This window comes from Staurois parvus, unplaced genomic scaffold (assembly GCF_062004578.1).
Source record: "Staurois parvus isolate SC_StPar_1 unplaced genomic scaffold, SC_StPar_1.0 ptg001270l, whole genome shotgun sequence".
NCBI classification, from domain to species: Eukaryota; Metazoa; Chordata; class Amphibia; order Anura; family Ranidae; genus Staurois; species Staurois parvus.
The window spans coordinates 1,929,168-1,946,290 of record NW_028319066.1 but is presented as its reverse complement, the minus strand read 5'-3'; the positions used below and the strand labels follow the sequence as shown (position 1 = coordinate 1,946,290).

Sequence of the window (17,123 nt, the reverse complement as noted above, 5' to 3'; positions counted from 1 at the left end):
ATGAGAAAACTAACCATGCTTTGCTCTCATGCCTAGTGTGGTCAGTTTTTAATAGGAAAGCAGAGGGACTGGCAAGAACACCAGGGATTTCACACAAAGGAAGCAATACAAAGAGAACAGGATACTTTTTGATACAAGTACATGGTTTAGCAGACACATATCAGGAATATGAAATGTTGGGTTTACATATTCTTTAATGTGGCCAGATGGTCAAATTCGGACAATGTTATTGACCATATATGGTCATGTGGCCATGTTGGATCAATGATATCACCAGCACATGGGGCTGGGAATTCCACGGCTGGCGGCCTGCTATCACGTGACACCAGGCGCGGACTGACCATTTGGAAACTCGGCACTGCCCGAGGGCCCGGGGTCAGTAGGGGGCCCCATGAGATGCCACTGGTACCTTTTTCATAGGCTTTTTTGAGTTTGGGCAAGGACACAGGGGCCCCATGATCCCCTATTACCCGGGGACCCCATGAGTTGTCAGTCCGCCCCTGACACTTTTCTGCAGGTTCAGGTCAAACTGAGTTCAGCCCGAATCTTAATTCAGTTAGCTTCCAATATTTGGAATCACAGGTAGAACTGTTGAGATTCTGCCCACGTTTCCAAATCACACTAAAATCTCCGCAAAACACACAACAAGTGTTTGGGTGTCCTTCATTCTTAATGGTACCCTAAACATGGTGGGATTTTGCAGTGATTGTCCTGCGACAAAATGCACGCGAAAAAAAAGCTCCAGGCTCAGTAACAAAATTTACGACAAATGCACGTAGGGCAGTCCATTCACGTGAATGGGCTGCCCTATGCGCGACACCAGAAAACCCGTGTAAATCGCACACACAAAAAAAAAAAAAACATGAGCGGGAATGCACATTCCTGCTATGTGAAATGTGAACAAGGCATTAAATTGAAAGAAAAGCCTAACACTATCTATTCATAAAAATGTTCAATTCCCTGCAAACCTTCATCTCCACAAATAAACCCTTTGAAGATGCAGCAGCTATCTTGAGCCTGCCTTCATTTCCTGTCTGAACAACTTCAATCATCGTCAATCCCCTCTCCTCCTGATGCATACTGTCACTGTCCGCCTCTTACATCTATTACCTTTCTCTGTCATCATTTTGTTCCTGAGACTTATATGTCACGGCACCTTGCCTGGAATCTTCTTTCAAGAGCATTATAAGAAAAAACACATCCTAGGCATTCCTTTAGACTTGCATGCTTAAGCAACTGATCAGCAGATTACAAAGCTAAAGCCTGTGGCACCCAGTGGCCAGCAAGGAGGAGCATGCACGGTTAAAGGGATGCCAGGACTGTGTTCTTTTCATATAAAGCTCTGGAAAGAAGATTCCAGGTAGGGTGATGTTCCTGTTCATTTCATGTCACGCTGAGCAAACTGTTGGCGCTATATAAATCCTGTATAATAATAATAATGTTACAGCATGCTGTCTAGAAACTTCTTTCAAGAGCATTATATGAAAGAACACATCCCAAGCACCCCTTTAGACATGCATGCTTAAGCAACTGATCAGCAGATTGCACATCTACAGTCTGCATTACCCAGTGGTGAGCGAGGAGGAGCATGTACTGTTAAAATGATGCCAGTGATGCGTTCTTTCATATAATGCCCTTGAAAAGGCATTGATGCTATGCCAGCCAGCCCTCCCACCAAAATCAGACAAGCAGACAGACCCAATGATGATATCACTCTCAAAACAGGTATTTCCTAAAAACAAAATGATTTTAAGAAGTGTTTTTTTTTAAGAAACATGGAAGGAGGGGGAAATCATGGAAGGAGGGGGGAAACAAGTAAATATATATACTTTACACTGCAGATTTAGGTAGACATCTCAATGACTTATAAGTCTCCATGAAGGCATTTCAGGCATGTCACAATGTACAACAAGGCGATCATTTTTCAAAACAGCTCCGCCTTTTTTTATTAGAATGCCATAATGAACTTTGGTCAGTGCCTGTGCCTAGGCTCAGATGATGCCATCAGTCTGGCAAAAGAAAGTATGTCCTCAGTATCCTCTCCCCCAGTATTTAACTATTTAACCCCTTAATGCCAGCACCTCCCGACCCTTTGGGGTTTCTGATGCCAGGAGGTGGGGCGGGGTTTCTGTTCATGTGGCTGCTGTGATTGGCTGTCACAGCAGTCACATGATTGGAAAGCTGCAAATCGCAAGAAGAGATCGGGAGCTTTCTGTTAGCCGCCGGTAGCTGTGACGGGAGGGCTGTGTATATGCATACTGTCGGCACAAACAGGTTAAGGACCGTCCACCTGCAATATACTGCGGATGGGGGCTCGGTACAGGCACAGCAACATGCCTGTACATCAAAGCAAGGACAAGAAACAAATCAATCTGCAGCAAAAAGCAGCACATATTCCACACATTCACACTAGTTAGGCATGCGATTAACCCCGTGATTGCCCCAAATCTTAACCCATTCCCAGCCAGTGTTATTAGTACAGTGACAGTGTGTATTATTAGCACTGATCACAGTATTAGTGTCACTGGAGATGTCAGTGTCATTTAGTCAGTTCCCACAGAGTGTCAGCGCCGGATTGCCCGCCGCACTATCACAGTCCCATTATAAGTTGCTGACCGCCACCATTACCAGTATAAAAAAACTAAATGAATGAAAAGAGGAAAGGAGATTTAATCTCCAAATGCAGAAAGATTTCTTCACAGCAAGAGTGTGAAAATGTGGAATAGACTCCCTCAAGAGTTGGTTCTGGCCAACTCAGTGGATTGTTTTAGAAAAGTCCTGGATTCTTTCTTGGATACACAGAATATAACTGGATATAACATTTATAGGTAAAGTTGATCCAGAGAATATCTGATTACCTCTCGGGGGATCTGGAAGGAATGTTTTCCCTGCAGGAACAAATTGGATCGTGCTTTGCTGGGTTTTTTTTCCTTCCTCTGGATCAACTGTGGGTATAGGATTATAATTTTTTTTTTTGGTTGAACTGGATGGACTTCTGTCTTTTTTTAGCCAGACTATGTAAAAAAATCCATTATATATACCATAGTCTGTACACGCTATAACGTTCACACAAACCAATCAATATACACTTATTGGGATTTTTTTTTACTAAAGACATGTAGCAGAATGTATTTTGGCCTACATTTATGAAGAAAATTTACTTTTTTTCCTATTTTTTTATTGAATGTTTTATAGCAGAAAATAAAAACATTTTTTTTTTCAAAATTTCCGGTCTTTACCGCATAAAGAAAGCTCTATTTGTGTGAAAAAAAAAATATAAATTTCATTTGGGTACAGTGTTGCATGACCGCACATTTGCCACTTAAAGTAGTACAGTGCTGAATAGCAAAAATTGACCTGGTCACGAAGGGGGTAAAATCTTCTGGCGCTGAAGTGGTTAAAGTGCAGCAATGTAACTTTATAGTAATTCACAAGGTGAGAGGCTGCAGCAGGGGCTGATCTGTGTTAGACATTTGTGAACACAGCCACAAACTGCACAGTCACCAGGATTTACATGATTGTATTATCTCTAAGACAGCTTCTCAGTCAAGGAAGTAGATATTGACCCTGGACGATGCCTGAACAAAGATGGCTCTGTCCTTCTGGAGAGAAAAGCAGATGATGGCATTGCCAGGGAAAGTACTGTGAACTCCGTGAGAGGTAATATATATAGGGAAGCAGGGGCGGACTGACAACTCATGGGGCCCCCGGGCAATAGGGGATCATGGGGCCCCTGTGTCCTTGCCCATACTCAAAAAAGCCTATGAAAAAGATACCAGGGGCATCTCATGGGGCCCTCTACTGACCCCGGGCCCTCGGGCAGTGCCTGAGTTTCCAATTGGTCAGTCCGACCCTGTAGGGAAGTGTTATATATTACTTAGTGGCTTGTTAAGTAGTCAATACTACAAATCCCATCATGCTTCTAGGTGTCATGCCTGGTGCAGTCTTGCCATACCTCATGGGATCTGCAGTTTCACCAAAGCTGGAGTGCCGAAATTCATCCCCTACCCCTGCTATAGCCTATCTGCATAGGATATGACATATATAATTGCTACAAGCCATTTGGTAATTCAACATCATTAAAATGTTACAATTACTTCTCCATTTCAATCAGCACCCTCTATGATTTCACCCTGTCAGATAAAAAAAATCAGATCTTGCTTCCTTGCAACCATGGCAACTGTACTCTCCATATAGAATATGCATTGACTTTTATCAGCCTGTCAGAAAGAAAGCTAAGAGGTTTAATTAGGAAACTGGCAACCTTCCCCATCCATCCCAATGTAGTTGTCAGCAGGGGGGGAGGGGGGGAACATTGCTCATACTAGCCAACATTTTTACCCTTTCACTGCCAGAGCTGTATCTGTGTTTTTTTAAAAAAATCATTTTAGGCTTGAAGATTACCTAAAACACCGGAGATGTTATATATTTTCTGAAAGCAAAGTCCCTGGATAATAAAATAGTGGTAGTGCTAGTTTTTAACATGAACGGTTTATCATGCGCAAAATTTCAGTACAAAAATTCGCTAAAGCTAAATTTACAGCACAAAAGCGCAGTGTTTTGGTAAAATATAAAATATGAGGTTGAGCCCAGGAATTAGATACTCAACATGTCATTAAACCTTATTTTTTAGCACGTAGGTGAACAAATATCTCCTATATGATACTATTTTGTTATGACAGGTTCTCTTTAATTCCTTCTTGACACTGCCTCTCACTCATTTGAGGGATCCAAATGAAAGAGGCAGAGGCCGCTGTTCAGATCATGTGACAGCTGTGATTGGCTGTCACAACAGTCACATGATCAAAAGTTTCTGACCGCAAGTATGCATTGGGAGCTCTCCATTGGGAGTGCGCAGTGAGCACGCTCTCAGCACAGTATACAGTACTCTACGGACGCATATATTTGGCTTTAAAACACACCCATGGAGAGGCTGCGTACAGCTGGCGGGAAAAGGTTAATGAGATATCAGCGGTCTGTTAGACCCAATACTGGGACAGGGTCGTCCAGTTCCCAAGGCAAGGATCCAGAACTGCGCCCCCTCTTCCACTGTTAATACGCGCCGCAGAATGGGTGTACCACCCTGCTTCCATTCTTTGCCCCCTTCACTGCACCCTGGGCACCTGACCCTCCTATCCACCCCTTGTCCTGGCCCTGATTAGACCTTTGATGTCCCATATGTCTTCCATTAAAGCTAATGGAGCACAGATCATGCTTCATTAGCTCCTGTGCTGGTCACAGTGGTCGAGGAAATTGACAGCCGAACCCAAACGTGATGTAATACAGGTCACTCCTGGATCCCTACTAGGTAGGGGAGAGCAGCAAATGAACATATGGAATATGTTGGTGGCAGTGAAAGGTTTTAATTAAATCCCTGGTCACAGCATACACTTTAATTGTATAACAACAGCATTGTAATCATGATACAAACAATAGGTACTGACAATCCAATATAAGCTTTCTTGAAAAATCTCCTTGAGAGTTATGAGTTTTGGTTGTCTGGGGGACATCTCTTTCTCCAACTTCCTGGAGTCCCTGCATGCTTTGCAGCTTCTCCTCCATTTCTAAGGAATACATATCCCATGGTACCTTGCTTCTTTCAAATAGTGATTCCTGTACTGACTCCGCCTCCTGAAATGTCTCCTGAAATGGGTAGGTATTTCATAGAGGTACCAGGCGCACTTGCTTTGACCTTTAAGGAAGGAACCCAGCACACTCCTTTGGCATTTAGAAGGGGTACCCAGCCCACTTCCTTTGGCATTTAGAAGGGATACCCAGCCCACTTCCTTTGGCATTTAAGGGGGGAACACAGCACACTTGATTTGGCATTTATGATAAGTATCCAACACACTTGCTTTGGCCTTTAAGAAGGGTACCCAACTCACTTTATTTGGTCTTTAAGAGGGGTACCCAACACACTTGAAATCTTGAAATGGCCATTAAGAGGGGTTACTGGCACACTTGATTTGGCCTTTAATAGGGGTTCCCGGCACACTTTCTTTGGCCATTAATAGGGGTTCCCGGCACACTTGCTTTCACCATTAATAGGGGTACCCGGCAAACTTGCTTTCACCATTAATAGGGGTACTCGGCACAGTTGCTTTCACCATTAATAGGGTTACCCGGCACACTTGCTTTGACCATTAATAGGGGTTCTTGGTTTTGCCTTTAGAAGGGGTACCCAACACACTTGCTTTGGTCTCTAGAAGGGGTACCCAGAACACTTGCTTTGCTTATTAAGAAAGGTACCCAGCTCAGTTGCTGTGGTCTTTAGGAGGGGTCCCCAGCACACTTCCTTTGGTCTTTAAGGGGGTACTCCCTATTTCTGGATTTTTTACTTTATTTTATATAAACTAAAGTGCAACTAGATTTGCTGAAACACACAACAGTGAGTGAAAACACCGCCATTAAATTATTGCTGTTGGAGAATCCATGATGTTGGAAACCATTGGGCAACTCAGGCTAGCAGGTTCCACCTATTGGAATGACCCTTTGAAACATTCATTGAAATGCACACAAGGTGTTAAAGGGCCCTTAGAATGTGTGTGGTGATAAGTGTAACGCACCATCTGATTCACAGGGTATCGCTAGCATGTAAACCACAGCAACCCAATATCATTGGAAGCTGACTGTCTGCTATGGGTTTCTGCATCTTCCACCTTTTCCCTCTGACTCAAAGAATAATCTTGACTGAGTTTTTTTTTTTAAATATAAGAGCTTTAATTAAATAATGAAACAATCAAGGGTACACACTATTTAAACGCTACAGCCCATTTCACACAGTCAGTCCAGCCACGAATGAAGGCATAGCTCCCCCAGGTCGACTACAAATTCAAACAGAGCCAATCTGAGCCAGAGAAAGCTAGGATTGATCACTGGGTCTGCGTATACATTGATTGCCGAAATCCGTATTCCAAATATAGATACGAAGGCCCGATGGGAGCAAGGGAGCAGCATGTATCTGTAAGCTAAATGAAGCGGCGGAATAGCTCAGCAGAGGGCCAGCTACAGTACACGGAGCCAAGATCATGTTTTTGGAGGTTTGCTACACACTTGCTTGCAGCAGAAAACAAGCTTTGCCTTACATCAACAGTCATCAATAAATTGTCAGGCAGAGGAAGTCCCGGAATTCTCATACATACAGGCTCAGGAAGGCTTATACACAATGGAATGGGAATTTTTGCTTGCTTTACACTCCTAATAAATTGGATCTGATAACAAAAGCACTAACTCAGCTATCGAAGCTTTGGAGGAAAAGAAGTCACGACGACAATTGCCCAACCCATTCACGTTCGTGCATATCAATCTGCTACATCAGTACAGAGGCTCCGTCTCATACACCTTGAAGTCATAATCCAACTATTTCACCTACATTCATTTTTTCATGTCCCATGCTTTTCACCTATACAATGACTGATAAGGCCTTTACATAGTGTGGACATGAGCCTACTGTTGGTACTCCAGATAATTAGATTCCATTATGTGCCATAGGTGGTTTCTGTTACTTTCAAAAGGTTTTGCCCCGTTATGGCTAGTCTTATCTTCTTGTTACCATTTGTGCACTTCACTACTTTTGTTGATTCTCATCACCGCTAATTTTTAGCCAGAATTTTTTCTAAACTAGAGAAATTCTTGGACACCAAGTGGACCTCTGAAGGCATCAGAACCCACAGGTAAGGAAGATGACCTGCCCAGTGTACATGGTCTGAAATTCTTTTTTTGCAGTCCTTTCATTTAGAATGCCCATATAGTCAATGCACCATATTTAGCACCAGCTGGCGGACAGCTCATATCCCAACTATACTATCTCAGACTTTGTAAGAGACACGCTAGAGATGTCACATCACCAGCCAAACCTGCAGCCTCACCGTTGCTTCTTATTAGCAAGCCGTTTTTATAACTAGAGAGATTTTTGAGCACTAAGTGGATTCAATCAAGGATTACTCTACTAAGATTTCAAAGATGGCAGCACTCAGACTGAGGGGCACATTCTCAAGGATTCCTTTAGCACCAACGGCATGGTAAGGAAAATAAAAAGGCCATAGAATATGGCCTGAAATTATTTTTGAGGGCTCTTTTTTATTATTATTATTATACAGGATTTATATAGCGCCAACAGTTTGCCCAGCGCTTTACAATATAACGGGAGACAATACAGCAACAATACAGTTCAATACAAGAGGGATAGGAGGGTTTCACATCGTTCACATCAGATGTGGACCAGTGTATTTTTAATCCGCATCAAAAATACATGCACAGTGTTTTACATGTGTTCCAATGGCCGTAGTTCACACCAGTGCAGTGCATTCCAGTGCAGTCAACAAAAGTAAAATATGCTGCATTTTTTGTATGGATCTGTAACGTGGCAAAACACATACAAAATGAACCAGAATGCATCAAAATCACACATGCAGAAACCTATTTGGAATACAGGAATTGTGGTGTGAACTGGCCCTAAAGGTGTAACAGTTCTTTAACACAAATTGACCATGTCGTCAATGCATGAAATATTCAGCACCAGCTAGTGAACAGCTCCTTTCCCAAGCATGCCAGCCTGGACTTTCTAGATCAGCCTTTCTCAACTAGGGTTCCTCCAGAGGTTGCTAGGGGTTCCTCAAGCTATGAGCAATCTCTGCTGACTGTAACCACTGACACCATTGATCTTTTTAGCTATCTTTAGGGCGGGGAATTCTTCCTACTGATCACAAGAATAATAAGAAGCATTCTTCCTACTGACCATCAGACTAATTGTAGCCATAGAAATTATTAGCAGGAGTGCCCTGAGGCCAGAAAGTTATTTCAAGGGTTCCTTCGAGTTAAAAGGGTTAGGGACAGCTGTTCTATAGGCAGAAGAGACTTTACATCACCAGCCATCTAGAGAGGTTACTGATAACTAGAGATATTCTTGAGTACCAAGTCGATTAAAGTTCAAAGTGGAGGGTTACCTAACTTTAACTCAACAAGTTGGCGGCACACAGACTGAGGAGTGCTCTCTTAAGTATACCCCCAGCTTCCAAGGCATCAGACTCCATAGGTATGGAAAACAAATTGCCCACACGACGTGACCTCTTTTTCAAGGTGTAGCAGTCCTTTAACACAGAATGACCATGTAGCCAATGTAACTTATTCAGCACCAGTTGATGGACAGTCCTTATCCCGAGCATGCCACCTCAGACTTTCTGAGTAGCCTTCCTCAACCAGTTCCTCCAGTGTTTGCTAGGAGTTCCTTGAGCAATGAGCAATCTCTGACTCCCAGATAGGTAGCTACTGATACCAATGATCTTTTAGGCTACCTGTAGGAAGAGGGGTCCTCCCTACTTGGCACAAGTGTAATAAGGAGCATTCTTCCTATTGGCCATCACACTAATGCACTGTGAGCTGTACATATAAAAATAATTAGCAGGGATTCCCGAAGACCAGAAAGTTATTTCAATTGTTCTTCCATGTTAACAGTGTTTGGAAAAAGCTGTTCTAGAGACAATACAGACTTTTCATCACCAGCCAATTAGAGAACTTTTTGAGCACCAAGTGGATCAAAGTCCAAAAGGAGGGGACTACCCACTTTAAACTCTTAGGGTGGTAGCATGCAGACTAAAAGATGCATTCTCAAGGATCCCTCCTCAGCTCTGAAGGCATCAGAACTGGCAAGCATGGAAAATGAACTGCCCACAGTACATGGCCTGAAGTTCTTTTTTTTAAAGTGTAGCAGCCCTTTAACACAGAATGACCATGTAGCCAATGCATCATAATTAACACTGCCTGGTGTACAGCTTCTATCCCAAGCATGCCATCAGAGACTTTCTACAGTGACCTTTCTCAACCTTTTCAAGCACAGAAGAACCCTGGAAATAACTTTCCTGTCTCAGGGAACCCCTGCTAAAAAATACTATATCTACAATAGTGTGATGGTCAGTGGGAAAAATGTTCCTTATGCTTGCAGTCACTTCGAGGAATTACCCCCTTACAGATAGCTAAAAAATCAATGGTGTCAGTGGAAACTTATCTGAGAGGGATCAATTTCTCCTTGATGAAAAAAACCCCTAGCAACCTCTAGAGGAACCTTAAGGTTTCATGGAACCCTGGTTGAGAAACCCTGTTCTAGAGGCAGAAGAGGCTTTCCATTACCAGCCAACTACAGATTACTGATAACTACAGAGATTCTTGAGCACCAACTGGATCAAAGTCCAAAAGGGAGGATTACCCAACTTCAACTCCTAAGATGGCGGCATGCAAAGGATCTCATGGATTCCCCTGGTTCCCAAGGCAGAAAATGACCTGCCCACAGTATGTGGCCTGCAAATGTAGCATCCCTTTAACACAGAATGGCCATGAAGCCAATGCATCATATTCAGCACTGGCTGGTGGACAGTTCCTGTCCCAAGCATGCCATCTTAAACTTTCAGAACAAGCAGAAGAGACTTTTCATCACCAGCCAAGTGGAGAGATTTTTGAGCACCAAGTCGATCAAAGTCCAAAGGGGAGGATTACCCAACTTCAACTCCTAAGATGGCAGTACGCAGACTGAGGAACGCACTCTCAAGGATTCCCACAGATCCCAAGGAATCAGACACCAAAGGTATGGAATATTAACCGCCTTCAGTACGTGGCCTGAAATTCTTGTTCAAGGTGTAGCAGCCCTTTTACACAGAATGACCATGCAGCTAATGCATTATATTCAGCACCAGCTGGCAGAAAGCTCCTATCCCAAGCATGCCACTTCAGACTTTCTTGAGCAGACTTCCTTAACCAGTTCCTCCAGTGGTTTCTAGGAGCTCCTTGAGCAATGAGCAATCTCTGAGTCTCAGATAAGTACTTACTGATGCCAATTATCTTTTGGGCTATCTGTAGGAAGAGTGGTTCTTCCTACTGGTCACAAATGTAATAAGGAGCATTCTTCCTATTGGCCATCACACTAATGTACTGTGAGCTGTACATATAAAAATTAAAAGCAGGAGTTCCTGCTAATAAGACCAGAACATTATTCCAAGGGTTCTTCCATTATTAAAAGGTTTTCAAAAGGCTGTCCTAGAGACAAAACAGACTTTCCATCACCAGCCAAATAGAGAGATTCTTGAACACCAAGTGGATCAAAGTCCAAAGGAGGGGACTACCCACTTTAAACTGTTAAGATGGTGGCATGTAGACTAAAAGGTACATTCCAAGGATCACCAGAGATCTGAAGGCATTAGACCCCACAGGTACATAAAATTAACTGTCCACAGTACATGGCCTGAAATTCTTCTTAAAGCATAGCATCCCTTTAACACAGAATGACCATGTAGCCAATGCAGGCCAATGGGAAGAATTACCTCCTTACAGATAGGTCACTAGCCATCTAGAGAGATTCTTGAGCACCAAGTAGATCAAAGTCCAAAGTTGAGGATTACTCAACTTCAACTCCTAAGATGGTGGCATGCAGACAAAGGAGCACACTCTCATGGATTCCCCCAGCTCCAAAGGCATTAGACCCCAGAGGTACAGAAAATGAACTGCCCACAGTACGTGGCCTGAAATTCTTCTTAAAGTGTAGCATCCCTTTAACACAGAATGACCATGTAGCCAATGCATCCTATTCAGCACCGGCAAACGGACAGCTCCTACCCCAAGCATGCCATCTCAGGCATTCTAGAGTACCCTTTCTCAACCTTTTCAACACAGAAACTTGAAGAAACTTTCCTGTCTCAGGGAGCCCCTGCTAAAAATGAGTGAGAAGAATACTCCTCATGCTTGTGGCCATTAGGAAGAATGACCTTCTTACAGACAGGTCACTAGCCATCTAGAGAGATTCTTGAGCACCAAGTAGATCAAAGTCCAAAGGAGAGGATTACCCAACTTCAACTCCTAAGATAGTGGCATGCAGACAAAGGAGCTCACTCTCATGGATTCCCCAGCTCCAAAGGCATTAGACCCCAAAAGTACAGAAAATGAACTGCCCACAGTACGCGGCCTGAAATTCTTCTTTAAAGTGTAGCATCCCTTTAACCATGTAGCCAATGCATCCTATTCAGCACCGGCTGCCAAACATCTCCTATCCCTAGCATGCATCTCAGACATTCTAGAGTACCCTTTCTCAACCTTTTCAACACAGAGGAACCCTTGAAGAAACTTTCCTGTCTTATGGAACCCCTGCTAAAAATAGTGAGAAGAATACTTCTCATGCTTGTGGCCATTGGGAAGAATTACCTCCTTACCGATAGGTCACTAGCCATCTAGAGAGATTCTTGAGCACCAAGTAGATCAAAGTCCAAAGGAGAGGATTACCCAACTTCAACTCCTAAGATGGCGCCATGCAGACAGAGAAGCTCACTCTCATGGATTACCCCAGCTCCAAAGGCATTAGACCCCACAGGTACAGAAAATGAACTGCCCACAGTACGTGGCCTGAAATTCTTCTTTAAAGTGTAGCATCCCTTTAACACAGAATGACCATGTGGCCAATGCATCCTATTCAGCACCAGCTGGCAGACAGCTCCTACCCCAAGCATGCCATCTCAGACATTCTAGAGTACCATTTCTCAACCTTTTCAACACAGAGGAACCCTTTAAGAAACTTTCCTGTCTCAGGGAACCCCTGCTAAAAATGAGTGAGAAGAATGCTCCTTACACTTGTGGCCATTGGGAAGAATGACCTCCTTACAGATAGGTCACTAGCCATCTAGAGAGTTTCTTGAGCACTAAGTAGATCAAAGTCCAAAGGAGAGGATTACCCAACTTCAACTCCTAAGATGGCGGCACGCAGACAGAGGAGCGCACTCTTACGGACTCCCCCAGCTCCAAAGGCATTAGACCCCACAGGTACAGAAAATGAACTGCCCACAGTACGTGGCCTGAAATTCTTTAAAGTGTAGCACTCCTTTAACACAGAAGGAGCATGTAGCCAATGCCTCCTATTCAGCACCAGCTGGCGGACAGCTCCTACCCCAAGCATGCCATCTCAGACTTTCTACAGGCAGAAGAGACTTTTACATCACCAGGCAAACCTGCAGCCTGTGAACTGCCCAGATACAGTGCTGATGGGAGACACATTGGATTATCAAACAGAATCAGACACAAAGGCTTGATATACCATGATACCGGCAGTCTAGAGGAGAATCCAGCAGCAAAAAAAAAAAAAATGACAGTAGCAGCGCAGGGCATACGGTGGCACCTCTCCAGCACTTTTGGAAAATAAAATAGCAGCGGCACAGGAAATACAGTTACACGATCCCCCCTAGCAACACATAAAATGAAGGCTATAGAGTGCTGATGTTGTATAAAGCCCACTTGCTACAATCACAGAACTAAAAAAAAAAGACAGTTGGGGGAGAAGATCTTCAGAAATCGTATAGAATAATGCAATGCTTATTGTAGCATGCAATCAGTGCACAGAGTGGCAGTCCATAGGAGAAGCAAGATGTTGCAACAATGCATAAGATCCAGTTACTGTGCAGAAATCTTCTCCAATCATACAATGCCAGTCCTGGGCATGGAGTGCCAGGCTACACACACAGCTGATCCTTCTATAGGTTAACCCCTTGTGTCCAGGAGAAGGGCTCCAGCGCTGCAATGGGTGTCCCCCCCCCCCCCACACTCAATCCTGACCCCCTGGACCCCCCCCCCCCACCACCACCACCATGCCCATTGATACTCACATTGGAGAGATGATAGGTTGCCCATTAGTGCCCAGCACAGGTCTGCTATTCCTTAGTGGTGTGCAGGGAGGGAAGGAGCACGGAGATGGCAGCAGCAGCACAAGGTCCAGAGGGGGCAGCACGGGGGTCTACAGGGTGTCCTTCAGGCTGGCCCCCATAAGGCAGAGACGTGGGTCAGGCTGCAGAGACATGACAGCAGTTACAAGGAGAGCTGGGGGGACCTGTCTGCTGAGAGTGGGGGGGTCATCCTCTGCCACCTCCATCCAGGTGCCTGGGCACGGCTCTGCGGCATGGAGGGAGGGGGGTGCTGGAGGGTACCGGGCGGGGGGGGGCGGAGGGGGGCTCTGCCAGTCTCAGCCCGGGCAGCGGTGGTGGCAGCAGCGGCAGAGGCAGCGCTAAGCTCCCGCCGGGCTCTCCGAGCGATCGGAGCCTGTGCAGCCCCTCCCGCCGCCCCCACACACCGTGACGTCACGGCTCCCACCTCCCCCCCGCACACACCTAGGGGGCTTCTATGAGGATCGGGGGGGACGAGGGGGGGGGGGTCCATCAGCTGTGCCGCATCCCCTCCACTCAGCACTGTACACCTCAAGGGGGGGGGGGACGATGATGGGTCACAGCACAGGGAACCGACAACTGAATGGGGGGGGGGGGGGGGGGGCGTAAGATCAAAGGGGCACCGACTCTCTATATACTGGATGTCTCTCATTCATATGTATATATACAATGTTCTCTTCTTCCAGATATATATATATATACGGCATCTGTCTCTTCTCTGACTTCACTTGCAGCATGCTTATTCTGGATAAATAGGGAAGATGGCCAAGACAGGAAACTAGTATGCTTTACAGAAGCGACTCATCAGTTTCTGTATTTCTCTTACACATACAGTATATAGAGACATACAGAGTATATATATATATATATCTATATATATATATATCTATATATAGTGTATCAAGAGAAAGAGAGAGATACAGTATATATAGAACAGAGAGAAATACACTCTCTCCCTCCCTCTCCCATATATACAGTATCTCCTTCTCTCTTCTGTATATACTGTATCCCTTTCTCTTCTATATACAGTATACTGTATCTCTGTCTCTTCTCTGACTTCACTTGCAGCATGCTTATTCTAAATATATAGTAAAGACGGCCAAGACAGGAAATTAGCATTCTTTACAGAAGCGACTCTCAGTTTATGTATTTCTCTTACACATACAGTATATATAGAGATACAGAGTATATATATATATAGTGTATCAAGAGAAAGAGAGAGAGATACAGTATATATAGAACACAGAGAAATATACTCTCTCCCTCCCTCTCCCATATATACAGCATCTCCTTCTCTCTTTTGTATATACTGTATCCAGGGGCAGACTGACAACTCATGGGGCCCCCGGGCAATAGGGGATCATGGGGTCCCTGTGTCCTTGCCCAAACTCAAAAAAGCCTATGAAAATGGTACCAGGGGCATCTCACGGGGCCCCCTACTGACCCCGGGCCCTCGGGCAGTGCCCAGGTTTCCATATGGTCAGTCCGCCCCTGACTGTATCCCTTTCTCTTCTATATACAGTATACTGTATCTGTCTCTTCTCTGACTTCACTTGCAGCATGCTTATTCTAAATATATAGTAAAGATGGCCAAGACAGGAAATTATCATTCTTTACAGAAGCGACTCATCAGCAGGGGCGGACTGACAACTCATGGGGCCCCCGGGCAATAGGGGATCATAGGGCCCCTGTGTCCTTGCCCACACTCAGAAAAACCTATAAAAAAGGTACCAGGGGCATTTCATGGGGCCCCCTACTGACCCCGGGCCCTTGGGCAGTGCTCGAATGGTCAGTCCGTCCCTGTATACTGTATATATATATAGTGTATCAAGAGAAAGAGAGAGAGATACAGTATATATAGGACAGAGAGAAATATACTCTCTCCCTCCCTCTCCCATATATACAGTATCTCCTTCTCTCTTTTGTATATACTGTATCCCTTTCTCTTCTATATACAGTATACTGTGTCTCTGTCTCTTCTCTGACTTCACTTGCAGCATGCTTATTCTGGATAAATAGTAAGGATGGCCAAGACAGGAAATTAGCATTCTTTACAGAAGCGACTCATCAGTTTCTGCATTTCTCTTACACATACAGTATATATAGAAGAGATAGAAATATACTCTCTTCCTCTCTCCCATTTGTATTATAACAGAGAGATACAGCATACTGTATATAGAAGAGAGAGGGAGATACTGTACATATAGGAGAGAGAGAGGGAGAGAATACTGTATATTTCTCTCCTATAAATACTTTATCTCTCTCTTTCTCTTGATACACTATATATATATATATATATATATCTATATATTGTATACAGGGGCGCACTGCCCAAGGGCCCGGGGTCAGTAGGGGGCCCCATGAAATGCCCTGGTACCTTTTTTATAGGTTTTTCTGAGTGTGGGCAAGGACACAGGGGCCCTATGATCCCCTATTGCCCGGGGGCCCCATGAGTTGTCAGTCCGCCCCTGCTGATGAGTCTTTACTATATATTTAGAATAAGCATGCTGCAAGTGAAGTCAGAGAAGAGACAGAGATACAGTATACTGTATATAGAAGAGAAAGGGATACAGTCAGGGGCAGACTGACCATATGGAAACTTGGACACTGCCCGAGGGCCCGGGGTCAGTAGGGGGCCCCGGGAGATGCCCCTGGTACCTTTTTCATAGGCTTTTTTGAGTTTGGGCAAGGACACAGGTGCCTCATGATCCCCTATTGCCCGGGGGCCCCATGAGTTGTCAGTCCGCCCCTGGATACAGTATATACAAAAGAGAGAAGGAGATACTTTATATATGGGAGAGGGAGGGAGAGAGTATATTTCTCTGTGTTCTATATATACTGTATCTCTCTCTCTTTCTCTTGATACACTATATATATATATACTCTGTATCTCTATATATACTGTATGTGTAAGAGAAATACATAAACTGAGAGTCGCTTCTGTAAAGAATGCTAATTTCCTGTCTTGGCCGTCTTTACTATATATTTAGAATAAGCATGCTGCAAGTGAAGTCAGAGAAGAGACAGAGATACAATATACTGTATATAGAAGAGAAAGGGATACAGTATATACAAAAGAGAGAAGGAGATACTGTATATATGGGAGAGGGAGGGAGAGAGTGTATTTCTCTCTGTCCTATATATACTGTATCTCTCTCTTTCTCTTGATACACTATATATATACTGTATGTATAAGAGAAATACAGAAGGTGACCAGCCATTTCTGTAAAGCATACTAGTTTCCTGTCTTGGCCATCTTTCCTATTTATCCAGAATAAGCATGCTGCAAGTGAAGTCAGAGAAGAGACAGAGATACAGTATACTGTATATAGAAGAGAGAGGGATACAATATATGTAGAAGAGAGAGGGAGATACTGTATATATGGAAAAAAGTGGTACAGTTTATATGAGATAGAGATACAGTATACATGGGAGAGG

General features: G+C 44.1%; 1 protein-coding gene across 6 annotated transcripts in view; it reads right to left on the bottom strand.

Annotated features, from left to right (window-relative positions):
• The window catches only part of LRRC7 (leucine rich repeat containing 7), a 508,212-nt gene extending 494,178 nt beyond the window's left edge, over nt 1-14,034 (bottom strand). For 4 of the 6 annotated variants that reach the window (XM_089660766.1, XM_089660763.1, XM_089660761.1 and 1 more), the window contains exon 1: nt 13,632-14,034. Coding sequence is in view for 1 of the 6 variants with exons in the window: in XM_089660762.1 (XP_089516888.1) it covers nt 13,632-13,656 (25 nt within the window). In the remaining 5 variants the exon portion in view is untranslated. The remainder of the gene's footprint in view (nt 1-13,631) is intronic. The other 2 variants (XM_089660764.1, XM_089660765.1) reach the window with 1 other exon arrangement.
• Between the last annotated feature and the right edge of the window lie 3,089 nt (nt 14,035-17,123).